This window comes from Numida meleagris, chromosome 10 (assembly GCF_002078875.1).
Source record: "Numida meleagris isolate 19003 breed g44 Domestic line chromosome 10, NumMel1.0, whole genome shotgun sequence".
NCBI classification, from domain to species: Eukaryota; Metazoa; Chordata; class Aves; order Galliformes; family Numididae; genus Numida; species Numida meleagris.
Genome location: NC_034418.1, coordinates 16,389,766 through 16,413,598, shown reverse-complemented (window position 1 = coordinate 16,413,598; position 23,833 = coordinate 16,389,766). Strand labels below are relative to the sequence as shown.

Here is a 23,833-nt window from a genome sequence, read left to right as displayed (position 1 = left end):
CCAGTGAATAATATGAGAATACAAAAAGATGCTGAATTTCCATGTAAGAAGGCTATCTAAATCCAATTCCATCCTGACACGTTAACCACTGAGTTTTGAATCTTAAAATGCTCCGTCCAATTTCACGTCAACTATTTTGCAAATAAATGAAAAAAAAAAAAGTATTTTATTTAACAGAAGAATTCCTACGGCACAAACAAAAAGAATCTGGGAAAGGACAGGTGGATACATTGGCTGCATCTTAGAGAGAATGAGTCCTCACAGGAGGACAAAAGGCCTCAACTAACAGAAAAAAACCAGTATGCAACAATTTAGTGATGAGACTGCACCAGCTGAACATTCAGTGCTGGGCTAATTTCTAAGCGAATGAATGAAGACAGTGTAAGTTTTTAAAGTGAATTTATTTCGTTCTTCTTCTTTTTCTCCTTTATATGCATTTCTTTTTAGTGCATTCGTATTTCCTGAAATAATTATTTTGATATACACCTTTGTTTTCTGACTTTAAAAGCCTGAAATGCATCATCTGTTACAGGTGCCAAGGAAAGTAATTATCTTTGTACTATATTTAAGTATTACAGAAAGCCCAGTTGGGAAGCAAAGAGAAGATTAACAACGCTACCTTTATTAAATTACATACCTGCTCCCTGCAGAATGATTGGAAGACCTAAAGTGCATACAGTTTCCAAGCATACATTCTACCCCTTTGTAAGATTGCCCGTTATAAGCAGACATAATTAGTCTGGAATATATACAGTCTGGAATATACATACATATACGCACAGTTTTGTCTCCAGCAGTTTTTTGCTGTTCTAATGGAGAAATACTGTCAAGTAACCAGTGCATGATCAATTCAGAAAAGCACAACCAACCCAGCAGAGTCTAGGCCAACCTCCTCTGGTTTCTTAGCATAGACATCTCCATAGGGTTCAGCCAGCATCTGTGCAGCCCTCCTGTAGCACATCAGAAACCCTGGAAATGCAGAACAGGGCATGCATGTGCACTGCAGTATTTCCACTGCAATACCTTCCTGCTGCCCAGCAATGCTTAGGCTACTGATTTTCTGTGTCAGAGGCTGGAGCTACATGGTGGTCTTTCCTTGCATGAAGGTGTTCAGGCCTTTTCCAAATCCTTTACAGTCTTGGCCACCCCAGTGAATTCCAGAGTTTTATTACGTGCTTGGTGAAAAAAGCACTTGCTTCTATATACCTATAATCTGTATGTATCTACTGCTTGATACAGGACTCTGGCCTAATTACAAAATGTAAAATCACAGGTAAGCAAGATATTACAGCCAGTGATCTTTGTTGGCTTTCCCATTTTCTACAGCAATTAACCATTACAATATCTAAATTCTAATGCTGTAAGTGACCTCATTATCCAACTATCTGGGAAAAACCTGTTCACTGGGATGGATGCCTCCTGACAGATTCTCCTCTGCATTTCAAAGGGACATGGCAGTAGCTGCACCATCAAACCCACAACGTTTCAAGCCATCCCAGTAGGTCTCTGCTGTGAGTACTTAAATTTGAATTCTGTCAAATAATATATAGCTAAGGTTGAGGCTTTACCCTGATTTCTCCAGGGCTGGGCTTAGCCTAGCTGAGAGAGTTGCACAACAGCATGCAACTCCCTTGTTCCCAGAGCTCCCTAGGTAAGAACAACCACCTCTGCTCAGCTTGCTTCTCAGCAGCACTATGTTGCCCTCATTGAAAAAGGGGAAGAGAGGTAGGTCTAAGACATCACAGTAGAATGGCAAAAACAGGGAGGAGACAGGAAAGTTACTCATGTCAACAAATAAACAAAGCATATGGAAACTGCATGAAGGGCATGTAAAAGAAGCTGATACAACCAGATGGCTAAGGAGCAAAGAGAGAGCAATTCTAGAAACTGAAAGGGAACTAGAGAACTGAAAAAAAGAATAAAGATTATGAAGTTCACTCCGAATAGGGCAAATTCAAAGGGAACTTAACAGGAAAACTACAGCTGTAGTTATGAAAAAGAAAAAAAAAACATATAAAAGCAAGTCAGCAAGGGTTTGAACTGAGCCAGAAATAAGTCTTTCCCACCTGGAGAGAGACTTCAGTTTTGTGGTCTCAGCATTAACAGTTTTAGATGCTGAACTATTAAGGAGGATCTGTATCAGATCTTCTACACAGATGCTGGTTTGGTTCTGGCTGGCAGCAAGGTGCTGGTCTATCTACAGACAGAGCTCCAAGTTTGTGTAAAACAAATATTAGGTTGCCCAGTATTGAAGGTGAAGTCGTAAACATTAAAAAAACACATGCATTTCCTGCTAAATAAGAATAACACTCAAATTACTGAATTATGTACCATATTTACTCACTGATTTGGATTTATTCACCTTCTTGTCAGCTGGTTTCAGAAATACAACCCTTAACAATACCACACAAGGGCTTTGCAAGGTGAGAAGGAAATGCTAATTGGTTTTATCCTTTTGTGAAACAATCCATCCAAAGTTAATTAGAATAGGTTTGCTTTTTCTTCGCAAAAGTAATCCATAAGAAAATCTGATAGGCAGAGCAAACTGCATCTTGCACAAAGGTGGTAGGATTTAAGTGATTTTGAGCCATGCTCCCAGGACTCTGTTGCCTTCAGGCATCTATCTGGCCTTTCTTAGTGGATGGCATAATTAGGACCTGAGTGTAAACCCCAGTGGTGACGGCTGATAAGAAGTTAATCTTCCGGGCACCACGTGGGCCAAGAGAGATGTACCAACAGGTCCAATTAGCAAAGGCTTCCCATCCTAGGCTGTGCCATAGCACTGATAAACAGCTGCAGGATCTGCTTCTGAGGGGCCTCACTTCAGCAGTGCGAGGGGAAGGAGCCCAGGGCAAGGAAAGGGCTCCAGCTGCACCTTGTACCACCAGCTGCAAGCGGTGGAAACACAGCTCTGGGGTGCAAACTCCTAAAGGCCTTTCCATGGAGCATTTGTACGCCCAGTGGGGCATGTCAATCCCATAGATGTACACGCTCCTGCGGCAATAGGATTCAAGATCAGGAGCTGCAGCCACACTGGGTACAAACTAAGGCATTTCTTGTTGAATGAGGAACATCACCAAGGGTACTGGACATTAAGATCTGATCACAGGCCACTTAAACCCTCTGACTGAAGCTAAGCAAGCAGAACACAGGTCAAACTCACGTCATCCCAACTTCAGACAGAGGCAGCCCAAGACCTACTGACAGCACAGAACCAAAAAGCATTGCAGCAAGCTCAGCCCTGCACAGCCATGTATGAGAAAGTGAGAAACACATTACGTGCAGTTTTCTGTCATCCGTACAGGAGAGAGGAGAAAGTTCCTGGTCGTTGGAAAAGCAATGAGGATTTGCAAAGAGTACTCAGCACCTGCTCTCTGCAAGATAGAGACCCTTTCTTTTACAGAAGGAGAGTCTTTCCTGGCAGCCAGAGAAGTGCTGAGGCCCAGCATCTGTGGACACAACAAAATTCCCTCTAGGGATGTTTTAAGAGCAAATCCCAGTTTCAAGAGGAATGTAGGACATCGAAACCGCTCCTGAGGAATTTGACTGGTGTTGCCAGGATGACCGCAACAATGGCAGAAGTTAATAGGGATTAAAATTGTTTTATTAATTAGGTTCACCAGAATTTACTGATTAGCAAACCTGATTAGTCGGAGACTGTCTCCTTGTTCTTACTCAGTTGCTGCCTGCTGCCTGCTGAACAGACAGAGGGATGCTGGAGAGATTATTGCTAAGCCCTTCCCCCTTCCCTCTCCCCTCCTCTTCCAGGACCACACTGACAGTCCCAAGGGAAACAGGAGAGACGGAGGGGGCAGGATCCTGCAGCTCTCGCTCAGCAGATTTCACCAGGAAGCCCCACGAGCCCAGAAGAGGAGCTGCCACTTAGGACACTGAGTCCTATGCAAAGGATCTATTAGTACAACATATAATATATGAACACGTACGAGTATTTTCCCCTTCTAGAGAAAGAAGGAGAGAAAGAGAAAAGAGACTGAGATCTCCAGAGTGCTGTAGCGATTTTTTTTTTTTGGTAATCAATACCATCAAATATCCCCAGGTCTTTCTGCTGGATCGTCACTCAGCTGACCAGTTTGCAGCATGCATACTTCACCTGCGGGGAAGCCAGGCAGCGGGCAGCAGCCCGAGGTGCGGTGGTAAGTAACTTGGGGGAAGTTTCCTTGGGATTTTTGTAGTTTGCTGCCTTGGAGTAATAAATGCCTGTGAATTTTTGGAGATTATAAACAAAAACAAGGATTTGATCCTGAGAAGGGGAAGGGAAGGGGGGTGTCTTTCAATTGCTTTTCTCCCTGAGCTGATAGTTTTCTTCCTGTCCTTGTAACAAAGTTTTCTACAGGACAGGCAAATGTTCCCTGTATTTTCTCAGTCATTTGCAGTGATATGAGACCAAGCTGATAAGAATACTTGCCATTTATAAAGCATTTTACTCTGAAAGCATTTTATGAACGTGTACTAGTTAATCCTTGCCATGGCTGAGAGGCAGGCAAAACAGGCGAGTAGTGAAGGAAACAGGAATTACAATCTGAGCGTTCGAGTTAAAGCAATTAAGAACTTTGCATCCAGCTGATGGCAGGTAATTGACCACTATAATAACTATTAAGCAGCTTAGTTAAGTTAGTGTGTATTCAAGGGTTTACAGGAACCAGAGAGCCACGCGACAACCGCTGGAAAATGAGCAATCTAGCAATGACCGAGATGTGTTTAGAGCAGGGACCGATCTGTTCGCGTTTGGATTTGCAGGCATCCGACCCTCTGCGATAATTATGAACGAGGCTTTAGCTCTCCTCTGTGCCTGTGTGTTGCCAGACAACCAATGAGGCTGCAAAGCAAATCGCATTCACAGGCTGCAGATTTCAGGAGGAGGCACAGAGGTGACTTTTACTTACAAACGCTCATTAAACGTGTGCTGTAGGAAAGTAGCCCGAAGCACCCTTTCTCTTGCAGTAACCTCTGCTATGTTTTCTCCTTCTTCACGTATCTTTTGGCTGGCAGATAACCCTGGTCTGATGCCATTTCGGATGTCCCAGTGAGAACTCTTAGAGATGCCTATTCTCTCTGGAGGCAGCGACCAAGACTATAGTAACATTAGCTACGCTTCTTGTAATTCCTTGAGCCATTTCTTTCCTGTCTCCGTTGAAACTCCTTCTGTCAAAGGGGTCCATTACCAAAGAGCCAGGAGGATTTACCGCCCTGATCAAGCCTCTGCAGCCGATCTAAAGACAGAAATTATGATAAATGTTGGAGGCATCAAATACCTGCTACCTTGGAGTACTTTAGATGAATTTCCCCTGACCAGACTGAGCAAACTTAAGTTTTGCAGCAGCTACGAAGAAATTATTCAGCTGTGTGATGATTACGATGAAGACACCCATGAGTTCTTCTTTGACAGGAACCCCAATGCTTTTGGGATGATTGTCAGCTTTCTAGCAGCAGGGAAGCTGATGCTCTTAAGAGACATGTGTGCCTTGTCTTTCCAGGAGGAGCTGAGATACTGGGGGATTGAGGAATCCAACCTGGAGAACTGCTGCTTTCGAAAATTGTTTCAAAAACTGCAGGAGCTGGCCGAGGTACGGAAAGAAGAGGAGCTCCGGAGGAGCAAAGAAGCTGCGTGTGTCCTCGATGAGAAGACCAAATTCGGACAGTTTATGAACAGACTCAGAGATATGGTAGAAAATCCCCAGTCGGGACTCCCAGGCAAAGTCTTTGCTTGTCTGTCCATCCTCTTTGTGGCCACCACAGCTATCAGCCTTTGCGTTAGTACAATGCCAGATTTAAGAGCTGAAGAAGACAGGGTAAGTAAGTCCTCTTTAAGTGATCTAACTCTCGAATTTAAAGAGATTTGTCTGCTTTGCTAGGTATGCATCCTTAAAAAGACAAAACAGATACAGAAAATCCATAGTGATGAGATTCAATACTGCCCTGGTAGTGGAATTTTCTACAGCAGAAAATGCAATAATAGCTGAAAGTACTTCTGTCAGTTTCAAAATGATGTTCAATTAAGAATAATGTTGACAAAGTAATTTACTAATTGTGAGCTAAACTAAAAGAAAGTGTTTCTGGACAGAACTCCATCATATTGCATTGGTTTTCCTTCTTAAAAAGCAGCTGCTAGCGTAAGTTATAAACTTGTTACACTGAGACTTTCATACTCACATTGAGGAGTTTTCTCTTCAGCACATTTTACTCTTTGGTTACAAGCAATCACTCAATAACAGGAGAAGAAATGTTTTCTATAACATGTAGCAGTAATACCAAATACTAGCTGGACTTCTAACCACATATAAACCTTTTTCAAATACGTCCTTCATGATAATTCAGGCCAAATTATCCAAGCCCATATCACACATAAAGGATCTTTTCTATGAAGTTGCTGTATTTCAGCATTGTAAAGATCTGCTATTCCAATTATAAAATGGAGGAAAGTAAAAGTCTAAAGTTATTTCAGATATAGTAACGCCCAAATTTATCAAACAGCTTTGACTAATCCGTTTAATTAATCCTTCCCTTCATTAGCAAACTGTCCTTCTGAAAGTGGTGAGAAAATCAACTCCCTGCCCAGTAAGATAAGACACTCCCTAAAGTATTCTGTACTGATGAATAAAGACATTTTCACATTTATAGCACATTACGGTATGCACAACGCAAAAAATATGTACCTATTTTATGGCTGAGGCAGTAATTCAAGGCAGCACAGTCACGGTGAGGATATGTTATGATATGTGATGTCTTCCAATGAAACTGAGGACTGAATATTAACTCACATTTGCATAAGAAGACCATTAACTTTCAGCAATAAGTCTGGTGCTCTTGCAGCTTCCCACAGCTATTACTTTTGGCAGAGAAAACTGATACCCTGTTCCAGTGCTTCTTCCAAGGAAACACTTTAAAGATAGAGCATCCTTAGAGTTAGATGTAAAAACATTACAAGCTCTGCTCTAGGAAGTGCCTCGTACTAACTTTGTTAATGGAAGTTGCCTGATGCATTTTATTTTCGTTTTCCAACCGCTGCAGAAAAAGCTTTTGTGAATACTTGCCATGAAAAGGGAGCAAGTGTTATTTCAGATTTCAGCTAGGTGTAATATGTTATGTGCTTTTCAAAATAAATATCTGTATTTTAGAAAGGGAAGGATTTTCAGGCTTATAAGTGTGTCTGGTCGCTGAAGTGTAGCTGCTTTCCCCGGATTCTCTATAAAGCACAGATAGCATTACTTCCTAGAGATCCGCATACATATCACTACTTTAAAAACAAACAGACTGGACTGAAACAAGCTCAGAAAGCAGGAATGCTTAAAGTGCAAGGCAAAGCACGAAGGATGAGCTTGGTCCAAGGAACAGATTTGTCCAAATAGTGGGAACCATCTCACAATTTGCACTTAAAGCACCGCAACAGTGCACCTCTTTGTTGAGTCCCAGAAGCACAGAGCAGAGTATTGAAAGTCCTGTTATTTGAACCACTTAAAATTACGCCAGAGAAAGCACAGGGGAGTATGTGAGACATATTGCTCACGCCTTGTGGAAAAGCAGAATAAGAACCACCAAATATTTTCTCTCTCCAAATTCTTAGCCTGCAACACCTAACATTTTCCTACTGGGATTTCAAAAGAGCGTTTCAGCGAGAGTAAAACAACTCACAGAGCTGAACTGATTAACAGCACCACTTCTCAGCTGTGACTGAGTCACTCCCAAAGAAACTGCAGCTCTGCATGGAGATCTGTTACTCAGACCTGGTCGCTGGCTGACCTCTGAGTGACTCCAGCATGAGGCCACAAGTACCAGCAACATGGGACAGGCATGCAACATCTCAGATTTTGGTTCTGTGGGCTGAACTTAAAAATCCCATGATATCCTTCTGCCCAGCAACAAAAACAGTCAAACTCCTCCAATAAAGTTTCTTAACAACCTGTAATTCTAACCCTGAATCTAAAGATGCTCCATTCTGAGGTTTATTCATTTCTGAGCTGAAGTTTGGCTAAACCTCTATGCATAAAGGTGCTTAGAGGTATCGTAAGGATCCTTTTTCCAGTGTCACTAACACTGGAAATGGAATGTATCCATCCTGAAATACAAACAAGAAAGGCTTTACCTCTGGTGCGTTTGTACCACTCGGGGCTCCTTTTTCGAATCATCACAGCCACACTAAGAGGGTGAGAACTGGCTGGGTTCCAGCACAAGAAGGATCAGCTTCAAACAAATAAAAGGGAAAAAATAACACAAAAGTGACTTCCACTTCACTCAGAAGCTCAGATCCCACCCTGCAGGCACGTGAAATCCCTCGTTCTTTTAGCAGGTGCAAAGCCAGGGCTCGCTCAGAAGGAAGAAAAGCTGCCTCGGTGGGCAGAAGAGCAAACAGGAGTCCTCCCCATCCGAGGGAAAGTGAGAACTCCGGTCTCTGGGAGAGGGATGGCAAGGAGCCAAGGCAGGAGCATCTGCACCGGGGAAGCCCATCACCCTGGCAACCGGAGGGAGGGACAGAGCCATCCGCATGGGTAGCGCAGGGCGGGGGCTGGCTCGCAGATCGGAGCGCAGCCCAAAGTCAAATAAAGAACGAGGCGCTGCAACTGACAGCACGCACATCCGCCGGGATACCTCAAACGGCACTAGAAATAGGAAGGAAAAACAGGTCGATGAGCAAACAGATCTGTAACTAGGTATCATGTAAGTAACCTGATGCGAATCCCAGCCCAGAGGGAACAGCCCCAGGCAGTGGAGGCCAAAAGTTTGGGAAAAGTCGAAGGGGTAAATCTGTGAGGCTCTAGTGATCTCAGGTTTAAGGCTGACCATGAAACAGATGGATCCACCATTCATGATGCTAAGGGAAGAGGACTCATCAGCAAAACTTAAGGCTATCTGTGCATAAAACAATCAGATCTCACGTCCTCCAGCAGCCACACAGCTTTATCTACGCATTCGTACCCATTCTTAATGGAAAGCAAACTGTCTTCAGTAAGGAAACAAACATGGCATCACCAAAATGTAGTCATCAAGGCACATGTGTATGCAGGGGTAGATAAGAAATCACACTTAGGTGCGGGGAGCTCTCATTATTATTGATCCGAACAGGTAGCTGCTGGCAGCCTCAGAGAAGTGCCGAGCTGAATCAGAGACCATGTATTTAGGATAAGAGAGCTGAAGAGATACACCTACAAAAATTCTCATCAAAGGAATTAAGATGAGCCCATCAGAGTCAAGGCAGAAGTCTCCCCAAAATTCAGTCCCATGTAAGAGGTACAGCCAGGATCCAAGAGGTGCAACTGAAGCACAGATAATCCAAAGGGAAAAAAAACAGCATGACGCCTGCGAAATATGGAACAAAACCATCACAGAAGGGCTCGGGCAGGGAGACTATCTGCTTTGAAGTACTCTTGGGATTTTCTTTTGGAGGAGATTTCTTTTAATGAGTCCCTAAAATTGGCATTCTCCGGAGAAATGACTCAGCAGAAAAGGCGCAGCAAGGTCTTTTCCTCGGGAAAGGCAAGCAAATTGGGGTCAGTGGAAAAAAGAAAGAAGAAAAAGAACCCCCAGACATTCCCATTAGCTGCGCCTCAGCACTGGCACAACCACATCTTATTCTCCTGGAGTAGAAGCTCCCAATGGGTCACGCTTACACATGCCACGTGGCCCCAGCTAAGAGAGAAGGAAACATCTGTCCTCTGCCCTCCAGTGATAAGTGAGTGCTCAGACATCGTTACTACTAATTTGTGTGTTTGCTCGTAACTGATCTTGAGAAGCTTGTAAGTGCTTTCTGTACCGCTCATAACCTAATGAAACGTAACCGACGCACGATGCAACCAGCATTGTCAGACCTAATGGTTTTATCTTGAAAAGAAGTATATTCATTTTCTGAAGTTCCAGTTCCTGCGATCATTTGATTACTCAGAAATCTAATTCATTTTAAACAAGCATGCTTTTAGTCACTGATTACACTGAGAATCCAGAAAACATGGAGGAAAAAAAAAAAAAAGGGAAAAGCAGACAAACAACAAAGAGCAGATATATAATAAATGGAACCATTTTTTATTATTTATTTTTCATTCTACACCATTATTCTGGAGGCCCTGGTGTATGTTTTTCAGTGCTCAATATTGCTGATGCTGTCCGTATCACTCTGAAAATAGCCTCTTTGGCTTGTACCCTAGAGCAAACTGTTGAGAAACACATTTTCTTTAAAAGCAGAGTTATAGAGCTTTATAGGAGGAAAGGGAAGGTTTTCCTGTGAAGACAAAGGAAACCAGACAAGATATTTGTTTCATGAGGGTTACTATCACCAGAGCTAAACGGGGTAATTATAAAAATTCACGCTGACTTTGGTTAAATGCAAACTTTGGTTAACTGGTTAAACCATGTGAATTTTTGTCAATACGGAGACATGTTCACTATGTGAAGAGATACAGGCAAGAGACAGATCCTCAATATTCAAGCTATTAAATCCATTGTGAAGACATTACAACATAATGCTCCAACCCTGCCCATAACCTGCAGATAACATTAAATCTCTCTAGTGCATTTATTAAAGGAAAACTTGGAGGACTTGGGAGTGACTGGAGAAGATAATAATACTTATGGAGAATGTCACATAGAGGTGTGCAAACCCAGTCCTACTGCTCACAGTCTGCAAAGACAAGACTCTCTGTCAAAGTGTAATTTGGCCAACTGGTAGAAACAGTCACCTTTGGTAAATTGGATACGACAGCTGCATTTTGACAGATTCCCCTGGCTACCAATTGCATAGCTTTTAAATAACAGGGTCTAAACACTGATCAAAAAAGAATTTTCTAGCTGATTAGCCAGGGCAAAATGATTTTTCAGTGAGTAGTAGTTCAGAGTACTATTAATGAAGTAGGGCACTATTCAGAATATATCTGCAAAGGAAGGGCATTTGTCAGTAACTCTACGTTCAAATTTATCTTCTAATGCAAGGCATATATCACACAAAGCATGGCCCAGAATGACTTGCCCTACAGCCAAAAGATTAACAAAGTTCTGACTTTCAGAAACACTTAAAATACTCATTTAAAAGTATAAGACCAGAAAAGCACATGTCCATGCCTATCTGTAAATATACTGGTATACAGATACGACCTGAAATCACATGGGACAAAATAGAGCATTAAATCTAGTATGTACCCCAGTAGTGAAATTTACCTTGCTGAAGCCCTGCTCTACACAACCAGTGGGCACCGGTGGAGTGGATGCTACTCAACTCCTGTCTCAGCATACCCTCACTGCCACACAGAACTATTTTCTTTAGAAACTCTGCACACTCCATGTCAGTGAGGAAACGGTTTTTAAAAGCTGGCTCTGCCAGTTCAAGGTCCAACGTTTTGAAGGCACAATCTGACATTATTAGTTTGCCTTATGTTTATCCAGCTTTGGCTGTATCCCAGCAGCCACGGGACTCCCAGCTTGCACGCTATGCTGGGGGGACACCCAGCTGCTCCAGCTGCTCTGCAGCAGGCTGTCACCCAAATGCAATGTGGGACGGCACACATGTTCCTTACTGGGAATCGTAATTTCTTTTCCTGCTTTCAAGTTTGTGATAACTACAATGGGAAAAAAGCTGTTTGCTTTCTTCATTGAAGTCATCTCAAGGGGTTTGGCACAAATGATTACCTAATAAATGCCTTCTTTGGGGAAATGGATATTTCCTGCTGTAGACAAGGACCTCTACCATTGGAACACGCTATCTGAAATCAATGCATCCTCCAAGTGCATGGGATTAATGCATGGAGTATTAAAAGTAAACAGCCACCCAAATTCGTACATTCTGTAGAAGTTTCTCTTATTGCTACGGTCAAAATCAGAATCTGGTATTTTATTTCTGGAGATGTTTAAGCAGGCCTAATCATTAATTTCACAGCACCAGAGCTGTGAACTGCATATGTTGTGCTTATTCCTGCAGCGTCAGCTTCTCCTGTTAGCACCAGTATTTTTCCTTATAACAGGTTCAGTGCCTGTTCACAGGTACAGGGACAGGCAGCCTCTGCTGCAAAGAACTTGCAGTGCAGTGAGGAAAGACGCAGAGAAGGAACAGTAATAGGGCTAAAGCTTTCATCAGAAATAAAACTGGAAATTGAGTCTTTCTCCTAAGTCCCAGGTAGATACCTTGTCATTCTGACTGTACTGTTTCTCACAGTTACAAAATGAAGTCTGCTTAATTTCCTCCCAGAGAAAAAAAGAAAGGAAAAGATAATGCCTCCACATCTGTCCCCTAATAAAATGGCCTGGGCTCACCAATCAGTTTGAAACGCTTCAGATTGATTCTCACAATGTTTGCAGAACGAAGAACCCAAGCATAAAAGTTAATTGAAATATTTCATTTTTGTTACATTTACTCCCCAGAGGAGATTACCTGTGCTGGATACAGAGATGATTTCCCCTTCCCTACATTCTCTGTAATGTCCACATTCATATAATCCCACTATTAGTTTAGTTTCCTCAAATGTACTAGGTTTGGTAATTGTTTTCATAAGTCCAAGTTTCTTACTCATAAAGCAAAGTAAGTGGAAAATCGTTCTGTGATCAGAATACACAGCACTCCTTTAACCAGCTTATCATCCTGTAAATCAGGTTACAGTCCCTCTCTCAGCAGGCAGTAAACCTTTTGATTTTATTGCATCTGTCTGTGACTATAAATCCCAGTACTGGAGTGATCCATAACACGAGCTTTTCACGTTCTGCATGACCATCATTTGATTCAGCAGCACGGAGTTTAATTATTCAAATAACAGCAGCAATGCAGTCACAGTGATTCAGCAGTACCTGCAGCACTGCAGCTGGATCCCACGGCTCCAGGTACGCAGGGAACACAGACTGGTACAAGACTTCCTAACTGAACTGTCATTTTACCGCTAAAAGAAATGGTAAAAAAGCTGCAGAGTGGGATAAGAACACCTGGGAGACAGTTTGGTGTTTCAGTTGTACAAGGAGCTACACAAAGGTGTTTTGCTCCACCTTAACCACTCTCCAGACTTGTAGACTCTTGAGTCTGTAGGCAGGCAACGGCAAGAACTGAAGCTTGCTTTTTCACTATCACATTAGCTTGCATCTTTTCACACAGAGGGCATTCTCTGGGGACAAGACACAGATCAGGATGCAGTGCCCATCTGTAACCTTGAGAAGTGCAGAAGGCTGGAAGGCAGCACCGTGCCCAGGAAATAAGTCAACCTTGGGCTTAGAGAGGAAAGTTCCTGCAAGTTTTACTTCTAAATCCACCACATTCGGGGCTGTGCTTTGCTCTGCATGGGCTGTGTGGGAAGCCTCAGGAGCAGCCTGGCTGGGATAAGCCCCTCTGCTAAGCGCTGGGTAGCTGGCAGCTGCACACGTCGGCAGCAGGCAGGCTGGCAGCCTGCTTCCATCTGCTGCCATTTCAGTGGACACTGGCCTCTGTCCGCAGTACAGCATGTGGAACAGAGAGAAGGATCAGAGTGGTAACTGGCTGGATCTGAACGTGGTAAATAACATTTGGACACGCCAGGCTAAGTTTAGCAGATGCGGGCTGTGACCTTGAATCAGCCACGCTGCCACGCATTCCTGGTGTGCAAGATGACGTCCTGGCAGCTTGTCCTTCAAATGCAGAGTACTAAGCAGGTCCAGGTCCTGCCTATCAGTATTTAAGGACACTCCTTTCAGGCTCCACTAGGAGTCTGAATTAGAAGAGTCAAGCATATTGCTTTACTGAGCTCCTTCCCTGCTCCATTTTCAGTGACTGTTTCTCTGGATGTTCTCTGGATGACTGAACACCAAAACTGCCTTCACTCAGATGCAGTCACTACTGCATTAGGGTGATCTAACTGGGAAGAGGTTCAGACCCTTTCTGTCCATTGCTCATTTGTTTTATGATGATGAGCCAGCTGCTTTCCATAAGGGTACCCCTCAAATAACAACGTTTGCACACAGTGATTCAATCATGACTCTTAGCTCAAGGACTTTTATCAGCCTAACTTCATAAGTAATGTTACTTGTCTTTCTCAGAAGTATGCTGTATAATCAACACGTGTACATGTTGCTGATGTAGATGTTGATTTCCTGCATGAAGTTCTGAAAGCAATACTCTCTGCAGGGATGATGTGATTCTGAAATAATCCATGCATTGATCTAGCAGTGCTTATTAGCTAAGTGCTCTACAAGCATTGGTGCAACTTTGGCTATTTAACTGGGAAATGGATGATATGAGACAAGAAACACATAAAATCACTAACATCATCATAAACAGCGTTAACCGGTAAGCATAGAAAGGAGATCACGAGCAATGCTGCAGGTTTGCCTTTTCTTTATCTCGGGCACCATCCTTTTAAATACTGTGGGAAATCCGAAATTACACACCATGGAAAACAGGTTCAGAACGCTGCCAATGGAATTCCACAGAGTCAGCCACAGGAAGGGCAGAAAGTTGGTACATATCCTATTCTAATGTAGCTCAAACACTGTAATTCCAAAATGGGAACAATCCTGTTCTTTTTTTTTTTCAATTTTCACTCAGATTAAGAGACAGCTGGTATGTCTCTGATGCGTTAAGATGGTTTCAGTTCCCTTTTTAACACACTTGAAATTGCTTACAAAGGATTCATTTGGTTTAGGAATGCTTGTTTGTTTGTTAGTTTAAGAATCACCAGTGACTCAACATGCAGTGCCCACGGCCACAATGCAGAGCAGCTGGGTATATGACACCCCGTTCAGAAAACTGCCCAATATTGCCAGCTTGCTGGTAAGCCACCAGCCACCACCTCACCATCAACACCGTGCCACTCATTTCCATGGTGCTCTGCAGAGGACTACAAAGAACGGATCTGTTCCAATCAATACTGGTGAGGGGATCCCAGGCAAAGCCTGAAACCCTTTCTGTCAGTGTGCAGCACAGCCTGCAGGGGCCAGCATGCCAGACTCGGGTTCAAATGTTCAGGAACCTCAGACTATTGTATAAGATCGTACTGCAGTGTGCAACGTCCAAAATATAAGTTCTCAGTTTTGCGTTTGCTTCAGCATTTATTTAAAAACACCATACAATGGGTTAAAGGGTAAACATCCACTTCGGAAGGTCTGAGGTAAATCTTCAGTGGTAGGAAATTAATTGGCCTATCAGGTAATGATTCAGAACAGGTTTTCCCTAGCATATTTTAATTACAAAATGCTTCGGATTGCAACCAAGTGGGTCACAAATGGCCAGCGCAGAGCAGGTCCTGAGGGCATGAGAACAGCTCCCTGGTGCTCTCACCTAGGTATATATAAATGAATTTATAATAATAATTTTTTTTCTTGTCTATAAAATGCAACCAAGTACATTGCATCTGAAAACCAAGGTGGATGGATGAGGTGTATATTCCACAAGGGAGGTTCTGCTTCACTCTGCGTGGGCATTGCTACAATTATTGGTGCATGTACAGACATTATTTTCACAAGATGAGATTTATATCTGTTGTAAAATATGACAGTGCTGCATAATTTGGTTTTATTTACTATCCTAGATGTCATTATGCTGTAACTAATGTTTCCTGGTCAACTAAGAGGGCACTCGGCTGGAAGTTTATATTATTTATCTTATCTAGTGAGTGGCACATATCTCAAATTCATTTAACTTGAATTCACAGTTGGGAAATAAATTTCACTCCTGTAAACTCACCTGTGCAATTGAGATTTAGATGCCACGCACCAACCTGGCATCAGAGGGTGCTGAATTCCTGAACCTCCAGCCCTATCAAAAGAAGGTACTGCAAGAAAGCTGCAGTAAAGCTTGCTAGAATCCCAACGTTTTCCACTATTAGTAATACGACTTTCTTCTCACTGTCCCTACAGAGATCCATTTTGCTTAAGCTTTTGTTTCTCAGGTTGTCAGAATGGGCACTGGGCTAATGAGACTCGACACAACCATTCTTACTTTTTATTATCAGCCTTTTTTTTCATATTTAAAGAGGATTTAATAAAAGCATCCTAAAACGAGCATTTTTACTGTAGTATTATAAACATCCCAGTACATAACAGAGCCCAGAAAATGAACCATTACCTTATACAGCAGAAAGCAATAATGAAAAGGAACTAGGAATTGCTTATTATCTCAGTTGGTACGGAACTTTGAAACGGCCACTTTACCTCTTGGAGGCAGTTTATAAATCTAAGAAATCATTCAATATTTCAGCCATCAGGCTCGGTATATAGCTTGTTACGTACAAATCATTGTGTCCTTCATTGCTGAACCTAATGTTCTTTTCATACGTAAGATCAATACCAGGCACTCTTTTTATTACGCTTATGCCATACGTCGTAGAATTTCAGCTGGAGACAAGTTCCATAAATCCTGATAAATTCTTGCATTGCTCGGAAGTAAATCTGCAGGATGTGTGGAGCGTTAGACACCCAGTGACTGCCAGCTTTGTTCTAACTGTTCTCCCATCGGGGTTGATGACAGTCAGTACTGACTGATGCCACGGCAGCGCAGAGCAGCTCAGGTTTTGTTGAAAACTCCCACCCCAAAACAATTTGTGCCCAGTTATAAATAAAAGCTCATCTTTCCCACACACTCATGGACAACGCTGCACTCGTCTGGAGCTTTTATAAGTTCTACCACACCACGATACGGAAGAAGAAAGAAGTCAGTGATAAATTTCATATAAAAATAAAAGCCCAGAATTTTGCTCTGGTTAGTGTTTAGAGAAATAGAGGAAGGTTTTTGTTTTGCTTTGCAGTCATTGCTCACATGAATTTCCCAAATATGTTTGCTTTGTTCAGAAAGAGGCAATATATAGAAGGTGTTGTGCCACAGAAATTCCCCTATTGGCCATTTACGCAAAACACCTCGTGTGGATCAGAACATTTGGCTGCAAGTTGACAGTTCACTGGAAGGAGTTAATGTCCAAAGGGAAGCTGGTAACAACAGCAAATGTGAGATCTACCATTGCCATACGAGTATCTGTATTTTGGAAAGTACACTGTTGCTGAAGTTGCTATGTTATTCTGCCAGCTCTTTGGACAACAAAATGGAACATAAAGCATTCTGAGGTCTGAAATTATCCAAAATACTGGAGAAACTGAAACTGGCCTTGGTATTTAGTGTATTTTCCCCTCTTACTGTCCCAAGATTTGCTGCTTCTGAATGGGAATTTCAGAAGGATCAAGAATCTTCAAAATGAACGGTGTTACAGAGGGATATTCCATATAAACCATGTCACACGTATTACGTAATAAATACAGGTATTCCAAATATGTAAAACATTCACATACAAGTACACTGGATAAAATTTATCTCCCAACGTGACATCAGTGAGCCTGTTCTCATCAAATACTACAGAACCTGGGTCTTCCACTCTCTTTCCAGACTCTGGCAATAGAGAATTAGGGAGAGAAAGAGGCATTGTTGTATACAGACTGACTGACTAATGGTATAGCTACACGATGTAATGGAGTGAGATGGCCCTGCTGGCAGACGATAGCCAGGCTGTGTTATTTCTAGTGTTCGAGTTAGTTACCTCCACATAGAACTACTGTACTGCATGGATAAATGAGTTCCCTCTGAGATAAACATGGCTGGTTTTGCGGCATGCCTTCACACCATGTAGGTATGTCTGAAGAAAACACATCTTTCTTTTTCCATATTCCTAAAAAAAAACAAACCAAAAAACCCAAAGCCAAGAATTCACTGCATTAGTCAGTGTCAGAGACTATGACCCCGTAACTCCTGTTTTCCACAGCAGAAGAAGAGACTGATAGACTGATTTGAATCATATACTTCCACATATATATTTCTCGAGTGTTTCTTGCAAAGTGTATAAAAAAGACAAAGTGCACTAACAGGGGAGAACTCACCATCCTTTACATCCACAACTGTGCACAAAAGGAAAATAAAATGCACAGTAACATTCTTGAAAAGTTTGCTTTGAAGGATGTTCTTCCGAAAAAAAAAAACCAGGCCTTTGGGAAGCTGATTGTACAAATTGCTGTCTCTAAACATAAATAACTGAGGATGGAGAGAATAAAGCTCCTAACCAGCTCTTACCATGCCATACGTAGGACACTGCATACTTACTTCAGAAGGCATCCTAGATCTTAACAGTTAAAACTCCCAGCAAACAATTTTTTTTCTTGTATTTTCAAAGCAAGGAGTAAGGAAGCTACACGATGATCCGAAAGCAGCATCACCTATAGATATGTAACGGTGGATAAGTAGCAGATGTCATGAAAATTCAGCCCAGTTAACACAAGATAAAACAAATCTTGATGGTAACGATGAATAATTCAGTAGCGTGACCAGAGGCGGGCGTGTGCAGGGTCCAGGCTGCGCTGTACAAGCAGCTTACAGCCGAGACAAAGCGAGCTCCTCGTGGCACAGCTGCTGAGCACAAGCAATCTTACCAAGCCAAGTCAGCAACTCTGCAAACACCACAGCACCCTGGGCTCTGTCAGGGCAATGGCTTCAAATAGGGCTATAACCTCATCACCTACGCATAACTGTAGCAGGACTGAGTCTTGTGAGATTTTCTTTTTTTGAAGAGAAAAATTATGATCTTGACATTCTACTGTGCAGAAAGATGGAAATCCCCAAAGAGTGCTACGGAGCTATGCTGTTCTGAAGGCGAAGCCAGGTAAAACAATAACAATAATAATAATAACATACAGGATGCACTGCAATTTTCTTTGAGGAGTCTCAGCCAATGGTCACAACATGGGAGAATGCCGGAGCTACAGGATATAAACAATTCCCGAACAAAAAGAGCTGTCCTCACCCAAGAAGAGCTGTAATTCAATGCAAAGGGACGCTCTCAAAAAACATCACATTGTAATGCAGAGTGTAACTGAACACTGGAACAAGTTTAATTAGTAATAGGGGTATGTGTTTCCCACAGAGCTTTTAATCAATATTGCTTGTGAAATGTGGCTGAGAATGGATAATACTGTATCAGGAACTGCTCTTGTATTCTCTTGTTTACCAAAATATTCACGAATTAATTTACATTTTCCTCCTCATTTCACTGCAACAGACCAAAAGCAATTTCATTTTTTAAGCTCAGGAAAATTAAAAAAAAAAAAAAAGTGTATCTGAAGAAGTAAACTAAAGCAATTCCTTTGATAACAGAAACAGGGCAAGTACTACCCACAGCATGGGGCCTTAATGCAGGGAGAGGATTCTTCAAGGCAAGTTTTGCTACTGGAGGGGTATTTAGTTTCTTTTAGATTGTAGCTATAAAGTATTTGCTCATATAGAAAGAAACATGATTTGTATATGGGGTAACCCAGCCAAGGATCCGGATGGCTTAATGAATAACTCTAAGCCACTTTTAATTGCACCAGAGTACACAACATTTGCAAAAGCACCATGCACTAAACAGCACCAGAAGTTTGCAGACATTCGAACATTAATCGTTCTTTTGAAGAGACACTAATTTTTGTGCAGACTTATACATCAGTCAAGTTCAAATATATTTTTTGAGAGCTGACAAAGTGGGACTGATTTAGAACTTAAGGCTGTGCGTGCAGACTTTGGGGAGAGTTCAGTCTCTCTCAGAATCAGAGAAGAGCTTCATTCATTTGACTGGAAGAAGCAAATCAAACGAGCAGGCAGTATGTCTGTTCATCAAGACATTTCATGTGCTTAATACCTCCTATATGCCATTGAAAGATGGCTACCTGCTAGTTGGGATTTGGTTATTTCTGATACTAGTGACTCATGCGGATACGCATTTCTGCTCCTCTAATGTTTTTGTATGCTGGTTTGCAGACTGTTCTTTTGTTTAATTCTCTTTTTTTGTGTGTGTGTCAGGGTGAGTGTTCCCAGAAGTGCTATTACATCTTCGTCATAGAGACCATCTGCGTGGCTTGGTTTTCTCTGGAGTTCTGCCTCCGCTTCATTCAAGCAAGGAGCAAGTGTCAGTTCTTCAAAGGGCCCCTAAACATCATTGATTTTTTGGCTATTTCACCCTATTACGTTTCCCTCATCTTGGCAGAGGATGACTCAAATGAAGCAGATGACAAGCCAAGCAGCAACACTTATTTGGAGAAGGTTGGGTTGGTGCTACGGGTTCTACGTGCCTTGAGGATCTTGTATGTCATGCGCCTTGCCCGGCACTCCTTGGGCTTGCAGACCTTGGGCCTCACCGTGCGGCGCTGCACGCGAGAATTCGGCCTGCTTTTACTCTTCCTGTGCGTGGCTGTCACTCTGTTTTCTCCTTTGGTCTATCTGGCCGAGAACGAATCCGGCAAGGTGCTTGAATTCACGAGCATACCCGCCTCTTACTGGTGGGCTATCATCTCCATGACCACCGTGGGGTACGGAGACATGGTACCGCGGAGCGTCCCGGGCCAGATGGTGGCTCTGAGCAGCATCCTCAGTGGCATTCTCATCATGTCTTTTCCTGCAACATCAATATTCCACACTTTTTCCCATTCCTACTCGGAGCTGAGAAAGGAACACGAACGACTGCAGTCTCGGCTGAACAGAGTTAAAAATGCCAATCACTCTGGTGAAAGTGACACCTTCAATGAGACAGACAGCTTGATCCTGGAGGAGCCAGCATCACCGATCAAATACATTTACACAGGGAACTGAGCCTTGCTGTAAAACATTCCCAAGAATAGGATACACACGTATGTCAACATAACACACAAAGCAAAGCAACAAAATACGTCACGCCGCTATTTTTCTCTGCCAGGATAGGTATAACAAAGCAGTACAAGCCAGTGCAGCTGGCTCCAGCACATCACTACGGAGGCGGAAGTTTTGAGAATGTCAAAAGTCAAGAGTTTATTCGGGAATAAATATCCATTCTTCCATAGGACTAATGATAAGATTCCGCTTTATCTCTGCCAGTTATACGTCTTGCTGAATACCTAATATTGAATGCAGAGCAAACTAAACAGCTTCTGTTGGCACAAAAACACTTGTTATTTTATTTGCCTTTGAGTTTCCAACGTTCTTTGCAACTAACACCTTGAGCCAAGCGTTAGAAAGGATTTTTTCAGGGCTATGCACTTGTGTTATTTATACAGCGCTCATCATCCAGGCATACAGAAGAAGCCTCAATAAAACAGAGTTCTGTATCTAAAGCCACTAATAAGCTAAGACAAAAACACTGTATGTGAAAGCTTTCAAAGTTTGCCTGTAGTCAGATGACCTATCTCTAAACAACAAATTGCACTGCTACTGTAAGATACACAGCGTTTGCAAGAGAATTTGCTTGAAATGCAGTTGCAGTCTGGGAACTGTAAACATTTCATACTAGACAGGAGACGTTTTCAAAGTTTTTTCATATACTTATTTTAAAAAATAAAAAACTTATGGAACATGTGAGATGGTGTTTTGTTGTTGTTGTTGAACGGTGATGGCTTTTCTAGAAAACGTTATTGAAAATAAAATGACAGCTTAAAAGTATTCAAAGGTACAAATAGCAAAAAATGAGGGGAATGATTGCTGAAGGCAGTGGGAGCGATTGCCTGATGCAAATAGGAGATGTCCCTCTTGGCAGATCCGAGTTTATCCAGAACAGGACTATACAGAAGTCAAAAATACTACTTCGTGGGATATTCTAGATGATCTTTTGTAATTCAACCTTTAGATGCTGCGAATGCAGTCAGACAAGGTCAAGTCTTCGGAAACATCAGCTCATGGGTCCGGCTGGTAAGCAGTCAGGCTGATGTCTGCAGAACCTTGACACACTGAACATTGGGCATGTATTTAAGTACCAACATGAATCAACGCCTAAATTAATTTTTCAATCTGATTTTCAGCTTTTATTTTCCCATTTCTTAAATCCTACCAGGGTCCCACGATGCTGTGACCCTCTGGTTCCACTTCCAGCCTCTGCCATTCTAAGGCAGAGCAGGTCAGAGCCCAGGGGATGCTCCGGGCGCTGTGACCAGTCTCCCACGCGGACACACACACAGTCACTTGCAGAGTTATGCAACCTCATGTAGGCATCAGGGAGTTTCAGTTTTTAGATGCTCTCCTCACTGTGCTTTATAGCTTAAGTACAGAAAAACATGGTTGTTGGCACAGTTCAGATCACGTGACTCATTAATCTCTGGGGTTTATCCTGCTATCGACTCTGATCTAAAGCAGAGAAACTCCAGCGCATTACAGACGGGATGTTCCAATACAACTGGAGCAAGTTAACACTAGACGACAGGAATTTATATTTGCCACACAACATGGGAATTCCCTCTGTTTCATGCATAAATCTATTTGATTTTTAAAATTTTCTTGTTGAACTTTTATTTTTGCCAGCAATTCCCCTCTGGCAGGACTACTCAGATAGGAAATCTGATCAACTTCTCCCCGGATGTGTACCATGACCCAGACCTCTCCAGGCTCCTACGTGTGCGATGCCATCTGCATTTGATTCTACATTTCTTTTCTGTTGTTCCAGCTCCTCAGGAACAACCACTGCACACTGCCACAATGCCATCACAGCCCGTGTCTAAGGCAGTGCTTGCTCCTGCTCAGTGATCCCTGCTAGAATTACATATCCTGCTGCAGAGCAAATACATCCCTGAAAGACATTTATCCCCTGAAGCACCAACATGCTCTTTGGAAATACAAGCAGTTAGGTAATACAATTGATTTACTTTTCTTAATTAACAGCTTTGTTGCTAGTTCAGGAGTCAGTTCAACACAGTCCCACAGAGAGTTAATCCAGCCACACTGCTCTAAGCACACAGATGCTGGAAAAATACAGGGGCTTTTACTGCCCAAGTGCTGCTACCACCCTGATGTCCAGGTTCTGTGATGGAGGGCTCCGGGGTTTGTGGGCATAATTGTGCCCCCAAGATCACAGAGCTCCAAATCTTCAAAGAAAAGGAAAGGAAAAACAAACAAAACGAAAGAGAAGAAAATCACCAATGTTTAACAGTGAAGCAAATGCTGGTATTTTTGCTAGAATCGGGATCATGCCATACATTTCCATTTGTAACTGAATGTCTCCTGATAGCTGGGCCACGCCAGAACCAGCTTTCATAGAAAATGTCCTTCATGATTCATTGTGTTATTAGGGAGGGAAAAAATATGTCGAGGGGAACATTTAGTTCCTGCGTAATTCAACTGAGAAACAAATTCAGAACAAGCAGTTACAATTAGCAGATATTATTGTTGCCAAGTACATATCATTTCATAACTAGACTTAATTAAAAGAGCAGTTTAGGTGCCTGGCATCCAGCCTCTCTTAGTTCAGAGCCTCATCCCCGAATCTAAATCCCAGCAGAAGCAGAGGACCAGCACTTGTTATCCAGCGTGAGCCACATTCTTCAGTTCTCCCCAATGCATTACATCCCTTTTTAAAATTCTGATTGGTGCTCTGATATACCAACATCTCAGCTGTACAGTGAAGGACCCACAAAACTCCCAGTGATAATGTTTTCTTTGGGGAAATCAGTGGATATCCTGTTCTGCAAACCAGCAAGCAGAGGGACAGGATCACATGAAAATGCAATACACGACCCTTCCAATTTCCAGTCTGGCTTGAAATCAAAACACAAAATAATTGCAAGTGTTCTATGATGCTGAAGTATTGAGGGACTAAGACCTCTGCTTTGACCTAGCTCTAACTTCAGGGATTCTGCAAACTGTTTCAAACTTTCACTGCAGCACTTACACTTCCCAGCTACTTTTTTTGACTTTCATCAGTTCCTCTGGTAGTGAAGGATTATATAAAAATGGAAATGTTATTTTAGTAAGGAAGCCCCATTACTTTCATAGGCTCAGTATTTTTTCAGCCTACTGTTAGGTCTCCTGAGGTTTCTAACTGTCTTTAGAAATCTGAAGTTTGCATCCAGTCACTGGTATTCATACATATTTCAGACATCAAGTTTATTATTTAAGTCACAAATTAGTTGGAGGGAA

The 23,833-nt window shown here is 42.3% G+C and overlaps 2 protein-coding genes across 4 annotated transcripts in view; one reads left to right on the top strand and one right to left on the bottom strand.

Annotated features, from left to right (window-relative positions):
• The window catches only part of WFDC1 (WAP four-disulfide core domain 1), a 110,100-nt gene that overhangs the window by 59,025 nt on the left and 27,242 nt on the right, over window positions 1-23,833 (bottom strand). The gene's annotated exons all lie outside the window — the stretch shown is intronic.
• KCNG4 (potassium voltage-gated channel modifier subfamily G member 4) lies at window positions 4,655-23,378 on the top strand. The gene is made up of 2 exons (XM_021408851.1): window positions 4,655-5,810; window positions 19,763-23,378. Exons 1-2 carry the CDS (start codon window positions 5,061-5,063, stop codon window positions 20,546-20,548), a joined length of 1,536 nt encoding a protein of 511 aa, XP_021264526.1. The 5' UTR covers window positions 4,655-5,060; the 3' UTR covers window positions 20,549-23,378.

Bases quoted from the DNA above. Each gene is read 5' to 3' on its own strand.
- KCNG4 (XM_021408851.1), top strand. From the start codon at position 5,061: ATGCCTATTCTCTCTGGAGGCAGCGACCAAGACTATAGTAACATTAGC. The intron at 5,811-19,762 runs GTAAGTAAGTCC...TGTGTGTGTCAG, and splicing joins TAAGAGCTGAAGAAGACAGG to GGTGAGTGTTCCCAGAAGTG.